The sequence below is a fragment of the Paramormyrops kingsleyae genome, chromosome 10, assembly GCF_048594095.1.
Source record: "Paramormyrops kingsleyae isolate MSU_618 chromosome 10, PKINGS_0.4, whole genome shotgun sequence".
Lineage (NCBI taxonomy): Eukaryota > Metazoa > Chordata > Actinopteri > Osteoglossiformes > Mormyridae > Paramormyrops > Paramormyrops kingsleyae.
This window is the reverse complement of record NC_132806.1, coordinates 31,892,136-31,917,140: the sequence shown is the minus strand read 5'-3', so window position 1 is coordinate 31,917,140 and position 25,005 is coordinate 31,892,136. Positions and strand designations below refer to the sequence as shown.

The 25,005-nt window shown below is 40.1% G+C and overlaps 1 protein-coding gene across 2 annotated transcripts; it reads left to right on the top strand.

Annotated features, from left to right (window-relative positions):
- Positions 1 to 4,649: 4,649 nt before the first annotated feature.
- anxa6 (annexin A6) lies at positions 4,650 to 22,484 on the top strand. Of its 2 annotated transcripts, none has more exons than XM_072717675.1 (25): positions 4,650 to 4,795; positions 6,264 to 6,319; positions 8,004 to 8,088; positions 8,551 to 8,645; positions 9,655 to 9,768; positions 9,887 to 9,977; positions 10,294 to 10,373; positions 10,531 to 10,587; positions 10,895 to 10,988; positions 11,104 to 11,199; positions 11,318 to 11,376; positions 12,273 to 12,395; positions 12,638 to 12,696; positions 13,004 to 13,082; positions 13,561 to 13,642; positions 13,728 to 13,822; positions 13,936 to 14,049; positions 17,568 to 17,658; positions 18,122 to 18,201; positions 18,347 to 18,400; positions 19,693 to 19,786; positions 19,892 to 19,987; positions 20,108 to 20,166; positions 20,705 to 20,827; positions 21,988 to 22,484. In XM_072717675.1, exons 2-25 carry the CDS (start codon positions 6,311 to 6,313, stop codon positions 22,045 to 22,047), a joined length of 1,989 nt encoding a protein of 662 aa, XP_072573776.1. In that variant the 5' UTR covers positions 4,650 to 4,795; positions 6,264 to 6,310; the 3' UTR covers positions 22,048 to 22,484. The 2 variants fall into 2 exon arrangements, with proteins under 2 accessions (XP_072573776.1, XP_072573777.1); XM_072717676.1 differs by having other exon boundaries at positions 4,729 to 4,826.
- The last annotated feature ends 2,521 nt before the right edge of the window (positions 22,485 to 25,005 follow it).

Sequence of the window (25,005 nt, the reverse complement as noted above, 5' to 3'; positions counted from 1 at the left end):
CTGATGCCAGCTTTATGCTGGTTATGCTGGTAACCAGCTATGCTGCTCTATGCTGTTTTTTTCAGCAGGGAAACTCTCAAATTAACTTAAAAATGATAAATATCCAAAAAGAAAGAAAAAACTATGGCTATGATTACATTCACCCAAATAGGACAGTTAGGTTCAGGTGGTTAACATTGGAGAGTAGAACGTTAAACTCATCCTCAATCAGATTGTGTTAAATAATAGTTATAAATTGCAGTAAGATTAATATGAGGAAGCAATTAATCTGATACAACCAACTTTATCTGTCTAGGAAGTGAAGTGAAGAGAGAAAAGCCAGCTGATGGATTTTATGGTCTCTCTCTCAAAGATAGAACACAAAGTACATAAGATGAGATAAAGTTATCTGTGCTGGCAGTACATATCTAGGGTGATAGTATTCTCAGCTGGGTTCTATTGAACCAGATGTAATCACTTCCAGTAATTCTATAGAATCATTTTTATAATTCACTATTTGACAATTTAACAAATGCAATCTGCTTATATATATATATATATATATATATATATATATATATATATATATATATATATATATATATATTATTGTTATTACTGTTTCCAAGGACATACCAGTTGACCCATCTCTCTGGAAGTTGGCAAGTTTTCAAGTTTTAGGTTTTTGCGCTTTTAAGCTCCAGGCCAGTGAGAAGAGGTTCTATGATGATGCGTACCAAACCCAGTACCAAACAGAAAGCTAGCAATTACCATTAAACTCAGCTTTTGGTTATTAAAATGCGGTTGATCTGAGAAGCATGAGGAAATTTCCCCCGGAGTGGATTTCAGGGTTCCTATCATGGGGAGCAATGATGCATGTTTAATTTTCCATCCATTCATCTTCCACCCTATTGTTCTGGTTGCAGGGGGGTGGGGCTTTCCCAGGAAACAAAGGGCACAAGGCCAGGTTACAGCCCAGAGGGAACGGCAGTCCATCACTCAGCACATACACTATGGGTAATATACATATGTCAGTTACCTAACAGCAAGCCTTTTGATTGCAGGAGGAAACCACAGTACCCAGAGGAAACCCACACAACAGAGGGCGAACTGGCAAACTGATCACAGAAAGCAAAGGGGGGACTTAAACCCACACAACAGAGGGCGAACTGGCAAACTGAACACAGAAAGCAAAGGCGGGACTTAAACCCACACAACAGAGGGCGAACTGGCAAACTGAACACAGAAAGCAAAGGCGGGACTTAAACCCATAACCCTGGAGGTATGAGGCCATAGTGTTGCCAATGCTGAGCTTATTTGATTAAGCATCATTCCCTAAGTTTGTCGTGTTTTTTAAAGGGTCATATGTATGTGCTTAACTTGTTGGCTCCACTCTCCTGCTCTTTCTTAAAAACTGTTGCACATTTTAAACTACTCTCCAAACTGAATGGGTTCAGCTAGAACAAACTCAGCAGGATGATCTGTGCTGTGTTTGTGGTGATTCTGTGAGTAACGCTGTAGCCTTGACGCCGGCTGGTTCTCTCTGGGCTTCACACATTCTCCAAGTTGCCACAAGGACTTCTGGCTACAGACTCTTTAACAGCTTCAGTGGTTCAGGTGCTCAGTAAGTTCAGGATCACTAGGCCAAAGAGGTCTTCATACTCCCAGGGCCTTGAGATAGGAAGTCCATCCTTGCTTGAAGATGCTTCCACTGCTCTTTGCTCAAGTTTCAAATTCAAATTTTATTTGTCACATGCATCATCATACATAGTACAACCTGCAGTGAAATGTTTAATTAAATATTGCTAGAAGAAACTATAAAAAGAGATTAAATGGTAAACGGACTGCATTTATATAGTGCATTTCTACTCCTATGAATACTCAAAGCACTTTACAATTCATGCCTCCCATTCACCCATCAGTGGCAGAGGAGCAATTTGGGGTTCTGTGTCTTGCTCAAGGACACTTTGATGGGGTCAGGAGAAACCAGTGCTTGAACCAGCAACCCTCCAGTTGCCAAACAATAGCATTACTTCCTGCACCACTATTGCCCAAACACGTTCTTGACGTTGCCACAAGGACTTCTGGCTACAGACACTTTAACAGCTCAAAGACCTGTGGTTCAGGTAAAGCATACTATCTATACTACATACTATACTATATACTATATGCTGTAACCTGGGCTGTGGTACTGAGCCATGACTGTGACCATACATGCAGTCACCTACACCACACATGAGCTGATTTTGTACTTTTGTGCTACTTGGCCAACCAGGACCTAGGAGAGGGAATCTCATCGGCTATCCCTGCAAATTATATAAAAGCTGAGAGAATTACATGATTTTCAAATGCTGGTGGTATCTAGGAAAAACCTGATCTGCAATTCAAAACCAGTCCTACATAGTAAAGAAGGACCTTCAACACAGGATAATGCCTTCCTGTTTCACAAGTGACCATCTGCTGTTTGTTATGGCAACTTGGTAACTATTCAGAAGATTAAATATCCCCAGATGGCTACAGCTGTTTTGGTCATTTTAAACCTACCAATAATGGGTATGCAGTATGTCACATCTGAGGAGCTGAAAGACAACAGCTCAGATGTTTATTAATGAATTTTACACACAGTTTCACGTTTTTGTGTCATACCATCACCATTTGCCTGTAGATCATGTCTTTTTCTTCTGTCCAAGCTTGACCTCAAACTTTCACGGGAAACCAGTTACAACAAACACAAGCTGGTCCTACTACATGAAAAAAGATATGGATCTTTTTTTGGGTCCGTGTTTAAATGAGGGAGTGTTCTGCTTTATCACATACAATGAAAGTTTAGCTCTAAGTGTAAAAGAATATTCATGTGTGGTATTTTTATTGGAAACAAACTGCAGAAATAGGATACAGAATCCCATCGTTCATTTCAATATGGAAAGAAATGTATCTGTATTCCGTGTGATATCATTGAAAGCTTTAGATTTTGAGCAATTTTACATTTTTAATTTTACATACATTTTCAGCCCATATTCCATTTAATTAGATTAATATTACTTGTGAACTTGCATAGGGCAAATGGATATTGGAAATGCATGGATACAAATCACTTGTTTCCAGTTCTGTATCAGAATTACAGGTGGGTAGAGTGGTCAAAAACCACGCTAAAGTAAATGTCTATTTGCTTTTAAAAAGTAGCACTCCAACAATCAGGATAAATAAGTTTCAGTCACCTTTCCAAAACTACATTTCATATGATCCATCTTATGCTGAGTTGGCAACAGAAAACGTAGTTATGTAATTAGCATAATATAATATGACATTCAGAAACATTAATGACATTAAAACTGGAAACGATTTGGCCCTTAAACGAGGCTCTAAACCCCAACAGCTCCAGGGATGCTGTTGCTGGGCAAATGTAAAAAATGTTGAACAATATGATAAAAAAAAATATTTGTTTCTGTAATGCTTTACAATATAAAACGTTTCAAATGAACAGTAGTGTAGCACTGGGGATACCATCAGCCAGTGCAGTGTGCTGGGCAGATGGCAGCGGTGTAAATACTAATTAGCGTATATTGTGTTGTTCTTGTGTTGTATCGGGGTGTCCTGTATAGCGTCTGATGTCATGTGTTGTGAATAGTGGTGTGTGCGCGCCCACTGTGTGTGGTGCGAGTAATCGGGGCGGCCAGCACAGTGGGCACAGTGTGGGTGTGTGAGTTGGTGCTTGATGGTTGTGTTTGGTTGGGGGTGTTGCTGGACATACCCCCCCCCCCCCCCCCCACTGATGCTTTGATGAATTTATTTCATGTGCATTCAGTTTAAATCAAACATCTGTCTACATGATAACCTGGACACAAATTAATTTTAATTATTAACCTCAGCGCCTGAAATTCCTTAATATTTTAATGAACACTTTTACTGCCTGGTAATAATTAATAAGACATTGCATAGAGGTCCGGTAAATGGGATTTCGCAAACGTTACTAGCAGCTGAGTTCTTCCAGGAGCGTCCCCATGACAGGGGAAGCCAGACACGTCCTTTTTTGGGCACATCACTGAGACTCCCGGCTGCCCTTGTCTGTGCACTTTGGAAGTGGCAGCAGCTGGCGGGGAGGGGGGCGTTCTGTATGCCGTCTCACACCCCCCAGCCCACCCTGACATTCCTGTGCCTATGAGGACAGAAATAGATTCATGAAAAGTTCCCGTAATCTTCGGTCAGGCAGGAGTGAATGTGCCAGTCATATGTAACTGAAATGAAAACGAAGATATCGAATGAGTTTTGTGCATGAATATTCCAAACTAAAAATAATCACCATGGTTATTCTGAAGTGGCCGTTCAGTAAAATTCTACGCTTTTAACGTAAGTTTTAATAGAGGAAGTAAACAATTCTCTTTGTATTATATAATCCTCATTGTACTAACATATATTAAACAACTTAATATGTCAGTAGTCAGTTACACACATCCTCGTAGGTCCTACATAAGGATTTTAGGATAAAGGATTTTAGACGTCGGCTCGTGATATTAACCTAGCATGATGACAGTAGCCCAGCACGCGAAAAAATGCGTCTATATCTATGCATCCACAGGATAACATGTCTCACGACTCGAAAAACGTTTGTCGATTTAGGTAAAATGATGAATAATTTATTATCCTGCCAAAATATCGCGGCAGGACACAGCACGTCACAGTGGGTCCCGTGTTGCGCTCAGCCCAGTGCGGCACTGCACTACGTCACTGCATTAGAGCTGCAGAAGCGCTGCCAGCGGCGCACTGACGCCTTAACGAGCTGCTGTCTGTGGCAGAGCGCAGGGTTATACGGACACAGGTACGTGCATGACTGTGCGGCTCTCATTAAGGTAACTTCGAGTGTTAAAACACCTTCTCAGAAAAACGTAGTCAGCTATACGAATCGCTGACTATTAAAAATGAAAATTAAATATCGTGTTTATATTCGGTTGCAATGATGCGATGGATGCCACACAGTTGTCGCTATTGGAAGTGTCTCTGAAGTTTGATGATCTTTTAAATGTTCTTTTTTTTCACTTTTTCAAAGAGAAATATAAAGTGTATGAATTTCAGTAGTTAATTTATTGATTTTTGGGTTTATTGTATAATAACGTTTAAACGTAGTTCGCTGCCCCATTGGTTTTCTCATAGTTTTTTCCTCTTTTTGCCTATGATATTAGGTTAAAATTGCGTTATTTATGTACCATTTAAAATAACAAAATGACTGAGCATTAAATTGCTGCAGTGGTAATGTGCAGGCCAGAAGACCCTGTCATTGGGTGTGGCCCAGGTTCTGTCTCTTAAGACAAGTCTATTATCAGTATACTGTATGTGTGTGTATGTATGTATGTATGTATGTATATATATATATATATATATATATATATATATATATATATATAAATTATTGTACATTTACAGCATGTAAATCAGTGAATATAAATATTAGTAAAAGAATGCATGGGAATAGAAAAAGTTTCATTTTTAATGTGATTTACTTATATTAACAAATATGACTGAGATTAATAGGACTGTATTAGACACAGAAAGCACAGTCCACATTATTTGTTTTATATTGTTTTTTTTTTTTTTAGAGTTAACAAACAAGACTTACTTTTTCAGTATTAATATGTTTTGTTTATTGTTTACAACAGTTAATTCATTCTGTGGAAAGTGCAAAATGCAAATTACGAGTTGGATAATTATTGTTTTAATGCTCAGTGATGTGATGGATACCACACTCTGGTCGATATCTGATTAATCTCAAAAGAGGCAGCTTTACAACGACATGCATAAAGAAAATGAAACTATTTCCTGCACACTGGCTGCCAGATGAGGAATTTTCTGAGCTTAGGTTTAGGTTTGCGTACCGAATGTTGCTTGTACTTCTGTCGTGTGTAGCTGCTCATAACTGGTGATGTATGTCGTGTGCAAACGTAAGTGCCACGTCTGCTGCAAACAGCAGTCACCAGTAGCGTTTCCAGCCCAGTAGAAACTGCTGCTTACTCCAATTTCTTGTCACCTTAGAAAAAAATAAACTGGAATTACAAACTGCAGGAGTGGTAAATTCATGGAAAACATGTCTCACAGTTCAGTTACTGTTATTTTTTGTTGTTGTTGAGTTTATGCTTGTTTGATTCATCATCTTTTGAAAGGAAAAGATGCACCATCATTTTTATTTCACATATTTTAATATGTGTAAGACAAAAAATGACTCTCATGTCCTATATACTGTATTTTTTTTAGTACATACGGTATATTTTGTTAAACTGTTATATCTCCCGCAGACATTTCATTTTGCACTTTTGACTCTTTGACTCATAGAACAGCAGCCATGGTTAAGGTAAGTGAATTTATATTTTGCACCTGTTAATTGCAAGTATCTCTCCATTACTTCTACAGCAATTGGCCATAATCCTTCATGATTCGTTGAACCTAGACCGCTTCATTATTTCTGATAGTAAACTGTTTTAGTCAGAGATGGGAGACACGTCCAGCTTGTTTAATGTCAGTCGAAAACATGCGCAGTGTGTTCTAATGAGTGTTGTTGTCATAATGTGTAAAAATAGAGAGATCCTCGGAAATGAGCTTGCTGGTCTCTAGGTAGCATTGCATATTGATGGCGCGTTCGGTAAATATTCTTTGTGGCTTTTATAAAGCTGGAAATTGTGGCAGTTTTTCTCTGTCACAGTTCTTGTGTTCGTAACCTGATTTTGGTTTATAAATGACTCTGGTTAGAGACAGCACTCTTCTGCTATTGCCTCTGGGCTATTCTGAGCATGTGCAGCGGTAACTGCGGCCGCAATCCGGCTGTCTGACTGAACAGCCGGCGCAGGGAGCGATCGTCACCATAGGGAGCGACAGGGAGCCAGGGCAGCCATGGTGACTGAAATACTGTAGCTCAGAAACAGTCAGAGTGATGTCAGTATATGATGGATGGTGTTGAGGCCCAAAAGAAAGCAGAGGCCTTAAGCTGCCGTGCCGAAGCCAATCTATGTGATGGTCATTATGAAAGGGGCTGTGCTTTTAAAGGGTGAAAATGGACCCTGCAGGTGTTGGAGGGGGTGCATGTGTAACACAACACCCCCCCTCCCACACACTGCTGATTACACAAGCCAGGATGGAGAATTAGTTGTCAGCTGCCTGGCGGTCACCCATCCTCATGGCCTTGTGGACAGAATCGAGAGACCTTTAGTGTCCCGTTGCCCTGTGGATGGCCGCACGTTCATCTCCGCAGACTGTAGTTTAACCCAGAACGCTAAACTGGGATACAGGCCTTGATTATTCCTTTGCAACGCTCAGACTAATCACTGTTGCGGCCATTTAGTATAAATGCGGTCTGTGTGAGCAGCTGCTACTGCGACTCTATTTGCCAAATAAGACAGTCAGGCAACTGACTGAAACTGAAATATGATCAAGCGTAAGAAACTATCCTAAATGCAGTGCAGCTAGTGTTGAATTTTATATAAAATGAATCGAACAAATATAGTTTAACGACGGGGGTGGCATAGTTGTTCAGTGGCTAGTGCTGTTGCCTCCCACTGCTGGGAATTAGGGTTCGAATCCCGTCTCTGCTCTGTGTGTGAAGTTGCACGGGTTTCTGTTGGGTTTTCCCGTTACCTCCTGCAGTCCAAAGTCTCGCAGTTAGGCTCACTGCCTTCCATAAATTGCTCAGTTTTTGAATATGTGCCCTGCTATGGATAAGCGTCCCGTCCAGGCCGCCCTGTTCTGCCTGTGATGAGATTACAGTTCCCTGTAACCCTAACCAGGATATGTGTGTAGCAGATGGATAGATGCCTTATGAATTAAGTGATGCGGGAACTTTGACTTGGATAGAGATGATGTACTTGGTTTGGTGGAAGGGACTGCTTAATAAGTATGTATGGATTGTATGGATCAAGGGTGTCTGTGCACAGATACTTAAGCTCTCACCCATTCATTCTAAGGCTTTTAAGTATGGGGCTGCATTGTTCTCCAGATCAGACTCCTGTCAATGAAGGTTTATGGTCGCATTTCTGTTCCTGCAGCAATTTCGAGGCACTGTGACGGACTTTGCAGGTTTTGATGCCAGGGCTGATGCAGAGACACTGTACAATGCCATGAAAGGCATTGGTGAGTCATTCGGCAGCCTTCCTGATCTGCAATGTATATCTACCATGTGCAAATATACACCGTTTATGTTTGCTACGCTGTGTGTCAGATCGAGTTACTCATTGCTCACATGACGTACGGGGGTGTCTCCGCATGAAACAAATCTGTGGAGGCTCATGAATTTGCTCAACTGGCATATGCGACAAATATTATGAATTCTCTGTATATAATAGTTTATCTAAACCTTAGTGTCTGCAATCAATGCAATGTACATTTGGAAAGTTGTGCATAATTATGTTTAAATCTTCAGTTGGAGTTACGATGAGTCATCTCCACTTTTAAGCGCTTCATATTAATGATGAGTTTGTGACATCTGTGTGCTCCTTAACAGGAATCCACAAACCATTTACTATAGTTAGGGCAAGCTGCAAGCTACATAACGCCATGAGCCGCCTCATTGCTCCTGTGTCTGTATCTCCGCAGGCAGTGACAAGGAGGCCATTTTGGATGTAATCACTGCTAGAAGTAACGGCCAGCGGCAGGAAATCGCTGCAGCCTACAAATCTTTGTATGGCCAGGTAGGAACAACCCGCTTCTTATTGTCTCTGGCATTACCACACATTTTTATATCTCTTCATAATCTTTACCTTTTCATCATATAAGCTGTAATACATTTCAGTCTGTAATTATTGATCTTTATCCTAAAGTTAAACAACCTTTCAATAAAAGTGTTTATGCAGAGTTATTCAAAGACATTAGCAGTGGTTAGATCACCACAAACAGGGCTTAAGAATGCTGGTTTTCATCGAAATGTGTTTAACTCAGATCTTTAATTCTTTCCCTGAGCAAAGCCCATGATGCAGCACACGCCAGCTACTTAGAATTAGTGAAACAAGTTGATGAAATAGGCGAAGATGAAAAATGCAGGGAAAAAAACGCTTGGTTATAATATGTACCATTGGGCCTCTATTTACAAAAAAATGAACGACACCAAAATACAAAAAATAAATAATTAAAGCAATATTCTATGAACAATATTCATAGAAAAATCTCCACCCCCCAGGAGCACAGCATACCAACCGGTAATAAATAAAGTAGCATGTTTAATGCAAAAAAAAATTAATGTTCAACAGTGCCATGCTAAATTTCCCTCTGCACCCCCCCCCCCCAAATAGGTGCCATGTGAGTATGGATGACTTTTATGGACCATTATATGAATGAGTAATAGTTCTGGGTCAGTTCTGTTCCACCACATTACATTACAGAAGCCATATGTTCAATGGCCGCAACACACATTTAAAACATTCTGTCACATGACACAGACTAATATGGCCCTACTCAATCCAACATACGACACACACTGGACTGAGTAACACCCGCAGGCACGGCCGTGCTGACATTGCGGCTCTGCCCACAACTTATAAATTACATGTATATATACATACAGTACTGTATGTTTTTTCTGACTGGCCTTTGCGGGGCGACACCATTTTCCCTGTCGGCTCACTTCAGATTCATGACAATGCATTTCTGCATCATTTACAAAACAGACACCATTCATTATAATGATCTGGGCTTTTCTTCTAGGATCTGATTGGTGATCTTAAGTATGAACTGACGGGCAAGTTTGAGCGTCTCATCGTCTCATTGATGAGGGCTCCAGCTTTTCATGATGCCAAAGAAATTAAAGATGCAATCAAAGTAAGATATTCCAGGAATGACTGTACTTATCACATTTTTTACCAAAAATTTCTTAACAAGTGATTAAATCTATTGAAGTTCATGATTGCTGTCTAGCATTTAAACTTCCTCTTTCAAGGGTCTAGGGACCAATGAGAAGTGCCTGATTGAAGTCCTGGCCTCCAGGAACAATGAGCAGATCCTTGCTTTGCGAGATGCATACAAAGAAGGTAAGACAAGGGTTAAATTATTGTTTATTGTTGCACTTAGTGTTGATTTTGTCCTTGTGCACATTGTTTTTTGTTATGTGTTGGTGTATGTTGCATCGTGGTCAATGTTACCTCATCTCACTAGGTACGTGTACACAGCTGTCAATGACAGTAAAGTACCTTGAACCTTAAATTTCCATCCATCCATCTTCTGTAACTGTTATCCCAGTAAAGTGGGATTAAGGAAGAGGTCTATGGAAGAAGGCTTCAAGATGAACAGCGGGATACTGCATTTATTTGATGATTTGCATGCGTGTAACTTGTTTATCCTCTATAGCGTACGGTAGAGACGTGGAGGCGGACGTTATAGCTGACACGTCGGGACACTTTAAGAAGATGCTGGTGGTTTTACTTCAGGTAAGTCTGAAATACGTCGCATTCCGAAGATCCAGCAACAAACAGCGGAAATCATTTTGACGTCATTTCACTGTTCCTTGTTGACTATTTTTTTTGTTTAATAATTCGGAAATTGCTCATTCTAGGCTAATATATTATTTTTGCATTTTTCTTCTAGGGAACCAGAGAAGAGAACACAGTAGTGAATGCAGATCTTGTTGAGGAGGATGCCCAGGTGAGCATTCTACTGACATCACTGGATTTTTATTTGATTTTATTTTATTGTTATTCAACCAGGCAAGTCATTAGAATTTCTTACTCACTGTGGCAGCCTGGCAAATGGCTGGGGACCTTTGATGTTTTATTGACAGCAACAGGAGAATGTTACAACGGTCATGTTGTGCGACAGAAAGACTGCAGCACATGCTGTTGAACATTTTTATAAGCCGTCGGAAATGTACATAGAACCTGACAGCTGTGTCATGCAAAGGTCCTGGTGTGTCATTTCTGGCCTGCCTGTAACCCCCACACCCTCACCGTAGGAGCTGTATGCCGCTGGGGAGGCCAAGTGGGGCACTGATGAGGCCACATTCATTATGATATTAGGGAACCGCAGCATCGCCCACCTTCAGCTGGGTAAGTCTGCGGCGCCTATCACACTTGGACCTGCAGTAGATGCATTTTTTCCACATGCATTTTGCGGTAGTGGTTCTCGCATTCTGATTGCGTATTTGTTTTCACCTTTTCATAGTGTTTGACGAATATCAGAAGATAGCAGAGAAATCCATAGAAGACAGCATCAAGAGTGAGCTGTCAGGGGACTTTGAGAGACTCATGCTGGCTGTGGGTGAGAGTCGCCTTCATCTGACAGACTCTCATGTATCTGCTACAATGACCATTTTATCTGCGTAACAGAAAACCACTGAGGGGTTGATGACTCCAGTGTGAATTGTGTTTATTTTCAGTGCAGTGCATTAGGAGCGTGCCCATGTTCTTTGCCAAGCGTCTCTACATGGCAATGAAGGTAAATCACCTTGTAAACGGCAGCATGTGTAATACTGGCGTTTTGAAGATGCAGACTAAGGCTGTAGACAAAGAAAACCTGAACAGTATCGATCCTAATGGGAAAGTCAAGGGATACTTGCACCCTATTGGATCTTTGCCAGGTCTGTGACATGAGGTATATGCACAGTACTTACTTGCGTGGTATTTACACACACACACACACACACACACACACACACACGCACACACACACAGAAAAGCAGCAGGGTAAGGAAATCCCCTACAGTGCATCAATCCAAGGCCCCGTCTTCAATGTCTATATATATATATATATATATATATATATATATATGCGCACAGTAACTGGTCTAAGTTGCCGGCTTGTAACTCGTCAATGTGCACAAGTCGACGCTCAAACAAAAGTCCTGATTTTTCCTAATGATGTTTCCTTTAAAATTCCTTGTGTAAGTCGCCGCTTGTAAGTCGTCAAATTCCCTTAGTCGTCACCTAAATCCTGGTCCCGAAGAACACAAATGAATGGATTTTCCTACCTGTAAGTCGACACCCCAATCGCTGCATTCCTGCCGCCTGCTTGTCACCACGGCAATGTAGAGACGGGGAATCCCCACCTATCGCACTAGTCGCTCCCTGGTCTTAAGTCTCGTGTGTATAGTGCGGTGTAGTAGAGGTATGGTGTTATATTTACTAGCCTGCAAAACGGCGAGATAGACATAAGTCGCCGAAGTGTCGACTTAGGTGTATCTCGTCAATTCTCTAAGTCGTCACTTTTAAGCTGGTCCCGCGAGTGTCGACTTAGACTGGTTTTACTGTATATATGTGTGTGTGTGTGTGTGTGTGTCTGCCACATTAATATTAATGTCTTAACTGTGTTTATGTGCCTCTTGGCCTCTTCAGGGTTTGGGAACAGCGGACAACACTTTGATCCGGATCATGATCTCACGCTCTGAGATGGATATGCTGGATATCCGGGAATGCTTTCGTCTCCAGTATGAGAAGTCCCTGTACAACATGATAAAGGTGAGGGACAATTTAGTCACCACTGAACAATGACATGGGCCATTAGCGCACGATATCCCTCTGTGTTTCTGTTATGGCAAAACAGGCTGTTGAAAATCAACGTGCTGCTATTAGGAAGTGAACCCGTATGCAACACCTACGTTTAGCTGCAAAGGAAGAATTTAAACTTCATCCAATTTCCCTCCAAAGGTTTTTCCATTACATTTCATTCTCGTTAAGTTACATCTCACTCTCCTCTACAGGATGACACATCGGGGGACTACAAGAGGACTTTGCTTAGCCTCTGTGGTGGCGATGATGAGTAAGAGAGCAGAAAGCGGGGGGTGGCTCTGCATTCTCAATCCTATTGCCATTATTTACTCTTAGGGGGGGGGTTTGGCTTTTATACAATGTCTGTCACATTGTGGTTTTCCTGCAGTTTTTTCATGCATTACATCTCTTTGAATTAAACCGCTTTGAATGAATACGCAGAATTTTCTCCCAGTCATAACCTCTTAAGCAGTTACCTGTCTGTACAACTCAAAGAAAAGCCCAGGATGTGCTGTGAAATTATCCCGGCATAGAGCACGAATCCCTTCACCGACTGCTGACTGTCATTGGTGTTTCAGCCTAGCTGGAGAATTTTTCCCCGAAGCAGCGCAGATAGCCTACAAGATGTGGGAAGTTAGCGCCATGACCAAAGTGCAGGTTTGACTCTCTGCTCCCAGCGTAGGAACAGAATTCCCGCTTGGCTGACCCCTAACCCCTTAACCTTCCTGCAGTTTTCCCACGCTGTGCCCAGAGTTTTGCAGTCAGTTGGCAAATACGTGTGTGCATAACTGCCCCTTATGATTTGTGCTGTATTCGAAGCTTTTGCAATTTCCAGACATGCAGTGATAAAATCTTCTCTGCAAACTAACACTCCTGGTTGTGCTGCACCTGTGTTGTTCTTGAAACAGTGAATCACCGTATGTCCTTATTTCCAAATTTTCTAAATCACTATATTGGCACATCGTTCAGCACAGTACTGTATTTAGTGCAGTTTCTTTGGACATATGTTTCCTCATTTTTTTCCTTTCCTAAATCCCTCATTTAACATGCTTTATGGATTTAAATGGAAGTGAACATACATTTATAAGGGATGCCTGCTTGCCTCTGATTGGATGCTGCTGCCTCTCTGTTACAGCTACGAGGAACGATATATGCTTCTTCTGGCTTTAATCCCGGAAGTGATGCCAAAGCTTTGAGGAAGGCCATGAAGGGCTTTGGTAGGTAGAACACAATTGTTTTCTATAAACCTTTAATTACGTTGAATGTGTCCAGATGACTTACATTTTTTCTCCATTCTTCAAGGTACTGATGAAGATACTATAATTGATATTATAACCCACAGAAGTAATGCACAGAGACAAGAAATCAGGAAAGTCTTCAAATCTAGCTTTGGGAGGGTGAGGAACATGACATATTAAACAAAAACGGGTGTTGTGTCCTGCTGGAGATCCCTGAACGCAGTGATCCCTGAACGCAGTGCTAATGATGTCGTCTCTGTGACCTTCCTCAGGACCTCATGGCTGACCTTAAATCGGAGCTCTCAAAGAACTTGTGCCGGTTGATTCTGGGCTTGATGATGACTCCAGCAGAGTTTGATGCAAAAATGATGAAAAAGGCAATGGAGGTGAGAGTTTTAATTTTTATTTTTATCTTTTCACTAACTACACAGTTGCATCTGTGGCTTTCAATTCCAAAGAAAAGTCAATGCATTACTGTCCCAAGAGCAGTGGGCTGCCTTACAGGAAAGGGCAAAAGGAAGGAAATTGTGATGATATGTTTGATTTAGTTTTCCTGTTCTATTTTACAGAAACGAGAAGTTATCTTATGTCTATTATTTTTTAATTATTTTTCTCATGACAAGTTGTCTTTGGAAATTCCACAGGGTTTAGTTATGCCCAGGGATGCACAGCGATACCTGAAAATGTATTTTAAAATACGGTACCAAATACCCTAATTTTAAGTGTATCAAAATAAACTACTTTTTAAATACTAAAAATACTTTACCAAGGGAGCATGAAATCACTTTGCAAACTGTCTGTCTGTCGGCCTATTTGATCCATCCCTTCACCAGTACACTGACTCAGTTGATTAAGTGGGCAGTGTTTGAGAGCAACAGCTTTTCATTGCCTAGTGAGACATGCCATAAATCTGACACGCAGTCGACAGATCAAGTATTTTTACCTGCCTGTTACATCCCAGATCCTAACATACTCCTGTTATCAGCCAGATGAAGGTTAGTTTTAAAGTTACCGACAGTTTAATGTTCAACTGACAGTTTGTTGATGACTCATAATTGTACAATCATCTATTTACTCAGTGTTTTGCAATGAGGAGCCTACTTTGCATCAGCAACTGATAGCACCTTTAACCACAACAACTAGTTTCTAAGTAGCCTAATCAAAAAAAATCATACAAATTTGACAAACAATTTTTGGGTCAGATAGTCATTCATACAATGGTCTGCAAATACATTATACTACTAAACTTCTATTAGGGTACAATGATTCTGTAATCAGTTACTTAGGTTCCAGCCCTTGGGCTCCTATTGAAAGTTGAAAACAAACATTTTAGCACTTAGCAGTTTTTAAATGATCAATTTGGTTTGATTTTAAATGTACCCAGAAGTAGAGTCAGACAGCAGCAACTGAACTTGTCAATAAGTACAAACCCAAATGAACCTTTTGAGAGCTGCAGAATGTGGGTTACACATTCACACTCTAGTAAAAAGATTTATTGAAACTCCCAGACGGCTAAATAGAGAATCTACAGATCAGGTATCCCAAAACAGGTCAAAAGTTCTACCAAGAAACAGGCAAAGTTATGTGTGAGTGTGGATGTGGGTGAGAGAGTAAGTATGTGATTGTGTGTGTGTGTCTGTGTGTGTGTGCTTGTGTTCGTGTGTGTGTGTGTGTGAGTGTCCTGTAGCTCACATTGCATGGGTCACTTTAACCACTGATGCCTTTAAACAAACACTCTGGCATTTAGATATCCAAAATGGGGCCTGTTGATCAATGCTGCAAAGGAAAATAGACGTTTGACTGGAGCTCGAATTGTGTTAGTTTAGACGTTATTACGATAAAAAGGTTTGGTTTTCAGTTTGCGCGTATATTGTACATGATCCTCGTGTTATGAAGAGCAGCGGTTTTTCAACTGAATTGAAAAACTTGCCTGCTAGATTTAAGCAACTTCCTGGTCTGAGTAGGCACCATTCAAAAGCTGCATGCATTGTTTTGCCTTTTTAACGATGCATGCATCATCACATAGATGTATCACAGAAAGTATTTTTAAAATGCAAAACAGTAAAAAATGTTTTGGTATGGAATATGAAGCCATTTTCATCAACCCTATCAAATACAAATTACAACATTCTATGTTGTATTTGAAATAGGTATTTTAAATGCATGTCTCATAAATACTGGCCATCCCTGGTAATGCCTAAAACAGGTATGGATTTCCTGGGATCCGGTATCTCAGGATGTCTGAAAGCTTTAGTTGAAGAAATGAAAATTAGACTTTGCTCTGCTCATCTCCAGCATTTATTTATGTCAGAAAGTCTAACGTCTGTTAATTCCAGTGTGATCCATTGATATCACTGGTCAACAAATTTTACTTTCTTTTTGTTACACAAATAAAAATAAGAGATTTTTTTGCGATGAATTCAAATACAGTGGAAACTGCTTAAAGTGATCCTGGTTATATTGATCAACTGCTTATAGATTGATCAAAAAGCTTAGAACAGAATCATTCCTGTACAAATAATATTTTAATAATGTGCTTAAGGTAATCAAGTATTCCGCTTTCAGTGTTTATTTTGGGTGTTTTTATACATAACATATGGAAAAAAATTTAATTACAGTAATTCCTTTTTTTACTTTGCCTTGTGGTAATCCGTCTGCTTCTGGCTAGCTAACCTGAGGCTAATGCTGCGCGCACAGAAAACATGGCGGGAAAAAGAAAGTCATTTTCTCTCAAGTGAAAGAATCAATAAAATTCAGTAAATAGCGACATTACCATAGATGCATGTGATGAATACAAATGTCAGTTAGATGGTGATCTGCCTGAGACGTAAAGAAAAAGAAAAAAAATCAGTTATAATGATCATCCGCTTATACTGATCAATTTCGCCCAGACACACATGACCGCTATAAACGGTTTCCACTGTATCTAATCAGAACGTACCTATCATGCAAGGAATTTGAGACACACAGTGAATCCTTATGTTATACATATATTTACAGCATATGTGCATGGTGGAGGTGACTCACCTTAAAGGCAGAGGTGTATGATTTTCTGCTGTACCTGCCCTAAGGAACATTCCTCTCAGGGGTCCAGCAGAAGTCAGCCAGCATACTGGGAATCCACTCGGCTGGATATTCTGTTTCCATATCAGAGAGAGCAGAATCCTGCAGTACTTTGTGCCCTTCTGAAAAATCAGCATAAAATCATTTTTCCTAATTTAAGCTTTAGTATACCCATACGCTGGGACTGGCTCCAGCTTCCCCGCGACCCAGATGGATAAAGCGGTATAGATAATGGATGGATGGATATACCCATGCATCCTTAATAAGGAATTATTTACTATCAATATGGCCTAAAAAAGATTTCACTCAAAAACTATGGATGATGGCAAAATTTTGAGTGTGTTTCTGAAATTCACATAATAAAACGCTTATAATACACACCTTAGTTATTCTGTGACAAAATCTTTGTTGACCAGTGTATTTAATCAAATTAAGTTCATTTAATTTTGATTCGTTTAAAAAAAAATAATTTATTGAATTAAAAGTGAGATACCCAAGGTTTCTCCCAAGAAATAAAGTGTTGTGTTGAGCAGTTAAATTAAGTATCAGGATGGATGGCTGCAGCCCAGCATTACTGTGCTATGGGGAACACAAACAGGGCACCTTGCATCTCTGTAGGTGTTTTTTTTCCTCAGTTGCAGGGAATTTCACATTTTCGTACATTTCTCTCTACATGGGAGCAAGCATTAAACCCATTTGCTTTTATGTCATTGCATGTTGTCTTTATATAGCAATATGTCACTTGTCATTTAAAATTTATTTTCAAACATGACACAGTGATGCAAAGTAGTTTCTCTCCTGTATTCCGTTTGGCTCTTATTAACCATCGTCTGTTCATTAGGGTGCCGGTACAGATGAACATGCTTTAATTGAGATCCTTGTCACCAGGAGCAACGAAGAGATTAAAGCCATATGTGCCTCCTTTGAAGAAGGTAAATGGGGACAGAGTGACTAGCGCTGCAAACAGAGTCAAATGCTGTACTGTGTTGGAAGGGGAAAATGTTCACATGCATCACATATTTTAGTCTCGATACCCAAACAGGTACATTGTTTAGCACTCGATTTAGAAATCAAGCAGAGGTCCAAAAATACAAAGGATATTTATCTTTTGCAATAGATGCCCCCTTTATTTTTTCGCTCCTGCCCTTCAAACCGCCTAGGTTACAAGTGCCCAGCCCTGTTCCCATCTGCACAGTACAGTGCCTGACATCCCTGATAAGTAGTTTGAAGATGGATGATGTCACAATGCTGTATCAGTTATAGCGTACTGTAGTGATACTTCAGCTTTCCATTAGAGGGAGACATTTCTCCTCCTTCCGTTCTTTGACTGGCACCCAGTCCACACGGTCCATGTACTGCGTCCGTTCTCCAAACCATTTCTCTCGTTTCTTGCAGCACACAAGAAAAGCTTGGAAGCTGCCATCACTTCAGAAACCTCTGGACACTTCTGTCGGATCCTTGTCTCTATGGTGCAGGTATTTTCCTTGGCAAGCAAAGCGGGGCAGGACCCTTGGCATGCGGAGAAGCTAACGTTCTGATGCCATAGCACCAGCAGAGGTTAGAACATTCTTGGTGTTCATCTCAAACTTCAAGTCACCGCATGTTTGTCCTGTTCTCTAGGGAGCTAGAGAGGAAAGCCCAGCAGACACTGGCAGGGCAATGGAAGACGCTCAGGTCAGTTAACTTGTCCTTTCACCATCAAGAATCATGAAATGGTGTATTTATATATGTTGGCGAATTTAACGAATTCCCACCATAAACCTGATGTTTTTCTTAGTGGACCACCTTGGACCAAGGGTGTAGGTGGGGCAATTTCAGTAGGACACACAATACTCCCACAATATTGGTCTGGACATGTCTCTACTCTCCATACCCAGATCTATGCCCTTGACCTGACCCAAATCCAGCCTAAAACTTCAATTTTGCTCTTTTTGGACAATCCTCAAATAAACTGAAGTCAAAATCTCACCCAAAACTAAGCAAAAATTAAGGCATTCTCCTTCCCGATCAGATTTCCTGTTAACTGGTATTTCATTGTTCATGCGTTACATGCAGTCTGAAAAATGCTCAGTGATGGATTAGCCGTGAGAATGGCGCATTTTGTCACAGCAGAATCGCATGTTTAACCACAACACCTCCTCTTGCTCCTCTTAGCCTTATCCATTACATCCGCTGCAGAATGCGAATGCTGCATTTTACATAGTGTCTACTGCATAGCCTCACTGGCCATTTTATTAGGTACACCCAAACTATCACCACTATTACCTCCAGAACCACATCAAGGGTAGACATGTTATGCACCTTTGTTTTGTAAGCTGCACTTGTAACCTTCCTGTTAGCTTTAACGAGTCAGGTTTGGTGTAAACTACTTGAAAAACATAATTGTTGCTATCAAATATGTTTACATTAAAGAGATACAAACCTATATTAAAATGTATAATTTTTTTTACCTTTGTTAGAAGGTGAGGTATGGACCTAAGCTTTATGGGAGATGGAAAATTAGCACTTAAGCAAAAACGGAGATACCAAATCTCCCATAGGTGTGCCTTTGTGAGTGAATACATCTTGGTTTGTTCCCTGCCTTGTAGCCTCCGGGATAGTCTCCAGATACCCAGCAACCCTGAGTAGCATAAGTGGTTACAGAAAATGGATGGATGGATGGATCGATTGATTGATCGAGATTATACTGCATATGATGTTAAGTTTAAGGCAGAAAATCAGACATAGCATGTCGTTTGCAGAATTGCAAAAAAAATTTTTTTTGGATGAATAAATCTTACTAGGAACAATCTAGCAAGTATCTTTAATTCTTTGTATATAACTTTAGGATTAATTATAAGAAATTTTAGGTAAGTATTGCCACATAAACCTGGGCTGGTCAACACATGTTCCACTTCTGGGAGCTTTTTCTCATCATGGAAATTGAGGGTGGAAAATAATTCGACCTGTGAAAATGTGTTGCACAGGAACTTGGTGATGCATGCAACGATGACTCCAGTGCCATGGAAACCCGCTTCATGAGCGTGCTGTGCACCAGGAGTTTCCCTCACCTGCGGAGAGGTGAGGCATCGCCCAGTGTGCAAACCACTTTCTGTAGGCAGAAGGATGCAACGTTCTGTGAAGTGAAACATTAACACGGTGCATGCTGCACAACTTTGTTCACAGTGTTTCAAGAGTTTGTCAGATGCACCAACAAGGATATTGAACAGATCATCAAAAAAGAGATGTCTGGAGATGTCAAAAATGCCATGTATGCCATTGGTAAGGCTTCTTGAGTATATTAGGTAAAAACAATTCAAATTGGCATAATTGGGAAGCTAAACAATTGTAACCCAACAGTGCAGGAGTGTATGATGACCTCATTTTTTTCCTTTTTTACAGTGCGGAGTGTAAAGAACCAGACGTCTTACTTGGCAGACCGCTTATATAAAGCAATGAAGGTACGACCTTCGTGTAGCTGCATGACCTGAATCTACATATTTATTTAAATAGTCTTTGGTAGCTGCATCAGCAAAAATCAAGCAACTTAAAGACAAATTATGAAGGATGTGATATTAATAAAAATGGAGTAGGATGACCCAATAGTAGCCATTAAGGTTGACAGTAATTTGACCTAATGGTTAGGGAAGTGTGCATAGGTTGTTGGTTTGAATCCCCAACCACTGAGGTACCCTGAGCAAGATACTATCCCCCCCCCCACACACTGCATCCCAGGTGCAGAGCAATAACAGCCCATTGATATGTCACATATGGGTTAAATGCTGAGGATGCATTTTGTTGTTCTGTGCTGTGGAAGGTCAACAATGACAATTAATTAGAAAGAAAAAAAAATAATTGTTGACTCTAGCTTTACAGATTGTTTAGGCTTTAGGCCTGATTTACATTCCTGTGGACCCTTCCTTAAATAACCCCAGATACTGCGTGAGTGTAACGGGCATTTAGCCTGTGTGCTAATGGCTGTTCCTGCCTGCCGTTCAGGGCCTTGGCACAGATGACCGGGCACTTATCAGAATCATGGTGTCTCGCAGTGAAGTTGACCTCTTCAACATTCGGAAGGAGTTTAAAGACACCCATGATGTCTCTCTCCATGACTTCATTCAGGTTCTGTCACTATGTTAATTATATTTGTTTCCATTTCATTTTCAGTACAGAGCAATTGATGTGAGGTTGATCAATAGTGCCTGCCATTAATTTATATTTAAATATCACCTTTTTTATTGACTGTAAAAATCAACTTTTAAGTATCACTAGAAATGTGTTATTTTAGCATGTTATTTTACCTGCGTATGTTTTCCTTTTTGCATCCATTGGTAAATAATGCAGTTGTTTTAGTTAATACATCCTGCTACTGCTAACTGTGATAAAAAAAACAATCTATAGCATATTTCCTGCTCATTATACACAATCAAACTGGCAAACAGAAAAGAAGTTCTTCACATACTGAGAAGTGAATATTGCCATGCAGGGAAGTTTCTCCAAATTTGTAACTTCATTGTAGCTTTTCATGTGAAACACAAACTGATTTGGCATTAGTGTCCAAATTGTATTGATATAAAAGTTGAACATTATCTTTGGGTGGAAGAGGGGGGTGGTGAGGTACCAAAGGTTTTTGCAGTGAACTACTTTGGTTCAGCTGTTTAGGAATTCCCCCCTGCATGCATGACTTCCTCTTTGAAGGCAGCATTTGATTGGTAGATGGTCTCTATGGCAGGATGTACTTTTTAACAGGTCTTTACTGGTTTGTGCTCGAGAAATGCCTTTGAATATCAAGAATAAATCATGGCTCTTTTTTCAATCAGCTATCATTTTAATGACCACCCACCCCCACCCAAAATAAATGGCAGGTTTACACCAGAACAGGTTGCCTTTCTACTTGAGGGGAAATTCGGTTTCTGTTTGTTATTTATGAGTTGGTCGTTTCATTTTTGTCTGTGCATTCACACCGCATATAAATAGCTGTTTCTAATTTAAAGACGTTTATTTCTTTGCTGTGTCTAGGACAGTCTCGCACTTTAGATAGTTCAGTTTTGTTAATGGCATAACTCATTATTATGGGAAAGTATGATTATTATAGACCATAGTAAAACCAGTTTTAATGTAGTTACTTCCATTGACAACATTTCTTAATATACAGTCTGTGATGTTCCGTAGTCTATACCTTCAGACAGTCATCCTGTTTCTTGGTAAAATTCTATGTTAAAGCAATGTGGATTCCATTGCGATCCCCATTGAACCAAGTCTGCACTTCCTTTCTCCTGTAGGGTGACACTTCAGGAGACTACCGTAAAGCGCTTCTGGTGCTCTGTGGAGGAGAGGACTAGTGCACCCGGTTGGTTCCATGACACCCCAGCATGATCCACCAATACGCCAGTTCACTGCGTACCGACAGGACTGTGGATTGGATGAAATAACAGGCTCCTGCTTTGCTTTGGATCCTGTTTTTGCTGCTGCTTTGCCAAACCAAGCTGACCCACTGTCTAGGCTTCTCAGTAGCATCGGTCACGATTTAAACCCATGTGTCTCACAGCTTGTCTTTGCGATGGGCACACAATCGTAAAGGCATTTGTGTATTTTAAAACCAACCAAGAATCACTATAGCATTAATGTGAAAATGTTACGTAGGTACAACTGTATCTCCAACCCAGATCTGGAAGCAAGATAGTTGATGCTGTTCCAATCTGTAAACCATGTTATGCTGTTTATGTATTTCTGTTAAATATCTTAAATAAAAATTATTTACGGGGGAGAATAAAATCCACGCACGGTGTATCTTGTTGTTTAATGATACAATAGTATTAGTGCAATAGATTGATGTTTCAACATGCGTTCGTGGTTTTCCGTACTGTGTTAATGTTTTGTAAGATACCAGTGTTAGTGATCTGAATAAGATAGTCTCAGATGGATTTGGTAAATGGTAATCCTGACCCTAAGCCGATTTAATAATCCTCAAGCTGTGTGTCAATATTGCAGTTAATACTAAGAAAGGGGTTTCAGTATAGTAGCCGTATCACACATTTACCATTCTTATCTTAGGAAAGTTGGACATAGATATAACCAAGAAAAATGTCAATGAAGACATGAACGTTTTTGTAACAGACCAATGTTAATTACATTGTCATTGTCAGTGAAACCAGTGGAAAACCTTGTTATATACTTCAAACATTACAAATAACCCTATCGTTTTATTTTATGTTCAAAATATAAATTTCATTTTCATCTTTGCAAAAAAATAAGAACGTTATGCCAAAAGATGATTTTGGGTCTTTTCGTGTACTTTTCTAATGTTATTAATGAATGATAAACAAAAGCTTTTTCTAAACATTTTGGCTTAGAACTAAGCTGTTAAACTTGTATGGGTGCTACATCTAATTGGTCTTCGAAAAGCAAAACTAAAAAACAAGGCTTTAAATACAGCAATTATGACAATTGGGTGGTCATTTTAAATGATCCTCTGCACACAGGCACCTATTAAGAAAATATATTGTCTCAAATATATTTACTACTCATACTACTATTACTACTACTAATAATAATACTGCTACAGTACTACTAGTACTACTACTAATAATAACAATACTGCTACAGTACTACTAGTACCACTGCGTGAACTGGAAAAGCAGTGTCATGTGATGGTACTGTGTGGATCCATTGAGCAGCTACAATGACGTTTGAGTCATTTGACTAGTTGTAAACTCGCACATATCTAAAATAAACTATCAAACATGTGGAATGCACTGACATTTGCTGTTCAGCATTAGGCTACACTCCTGAGGGTGACTCACTGCTGGTCAGCATTTATTGTGAGGTTTTGTGTGACTAATTCCCACGTCAGATGCTGACCTGAAGGGTTTTCCTCAAGGAAGGGGAGTGACACATCTCAGTATGACTTTGCATCATCCAGGTGAAAACGTTTCCGTGGTGGGGGGGGGGGGGGGGGGGGTGACACATCTCACTATGAAGTCATGAGTCATGCAGTTGTTTTGAGGTCCATATGCTAGGGCCCTTATAAATGACTGAAAGGATGCATTTTAAATTTTTGTTAGTAACTTAATCACATCCCTGCTTAACACCCCTGGGGTTTGGGGTTCGAAGTCCTGCCCCGGCTCCATTCATGCTCAGTGCATGTCTCACCCCTGTTATGCGGGTTCCCTCTCCATAGGATTGCCTAATTCCTCCCAAGTTCCCAGGTGCTCATACCCAGAAAGAAGACTGCTCTCTCGATGTTCAAATAGAATATCGAGAGATGTTCCATTAATCAACAGAACACCAGTCATGCTGCTAGGCTGGATAAAATGCAGAATTTAAAAATAAATTCAAATAACCTCAACACATACTGCTGTAATGTCCATGCAGATCAACACATTTTTTTCAGGGATATTATTTTATTATTATTGGGTTTTTTTCAAGCATATTGTTCCTGCTTATTTTATTGTCTCATTAAAATCTGTCATAAAACAATGCATACTGAATTCGGATTAAATAATAATGTTAATCTCTCCATCCATTTATTTCCAATAAATGCTTATTGAAGCAGGCATTGGTACATGGCAGAGCAGATATGCAAAGACATGTTTACTTGGGAAATGGCGGCGGGTTCAGCAGATCAGGACACTGCATCTCTGATGGGAAGTTAAAGGTCACACTCACAGAAACAAATGACCGAATGCAGACATCTTCTGTGCACTCGCCCACTGATGCCCTTCTGCGTCTGTAGCAGCCAGTTCTGACCCATGCCTATATTTAATTTGCTTAATTCATCCACGGATTTATTAATAGCCGTCTAGATACTTTTCTATTCCATGGAGACATGCTCTTTAGCAGGTAGACTTTTTGACCAGCTAGCTAGATAGCTTATTTTAACGCTCAGTTGCTTTGTAATGGTAGTTAGTTCTTTATTATGTCAGTTGTAATTAGTGATTGCGCCATAAGTCGTTTTCTATTGATCTTGCTGACAAGCAGCAGGCTTTGAACATTTACACAGTTACAAACTGAAAATTTCAGGGGAACTGTAATACATGGGGTTACCTGGGCTGAATCACAGGGGCCTCTGCTAAAAGGGCTTTTGCTAAACTTCTTTTTTTTTTTTTTATTCTAACCCTGGAGTTGCCTGTATTTAATGTCATTGTCCCATATTGGAAAATAAAGTACTGTGTTCCGTTTTTAACCAATACAGGATGTAATTTGTCATGTCTAGACCGAAATACCATTTAATCTGGACCGAGCCCTCCATTGTAAGCACCCAAAGCAAAGCAAAAACAGGACAAATATGATTGTGACTT

Bases quoted from the DNA above. Each gene is read 5' to 3' on its own strand.
- anxa6 (XM_072717675.1), top strand. The intron at 10,374-10,530 runs GTAAGTCTGAAA...TTTTTCTTCTAG, and splicing joins TGCTGGTGGTTTTACTTCAG to GGAACCAGAGAAGAGAACAC. The intron at 17,659-18,121 runs GTAAATGGGGAC...CGTTTCTTGCAG, and splicing joins ATGTGCCTCCTTTGAAGAAG to CACACAAGAAAAGCTTGGAA.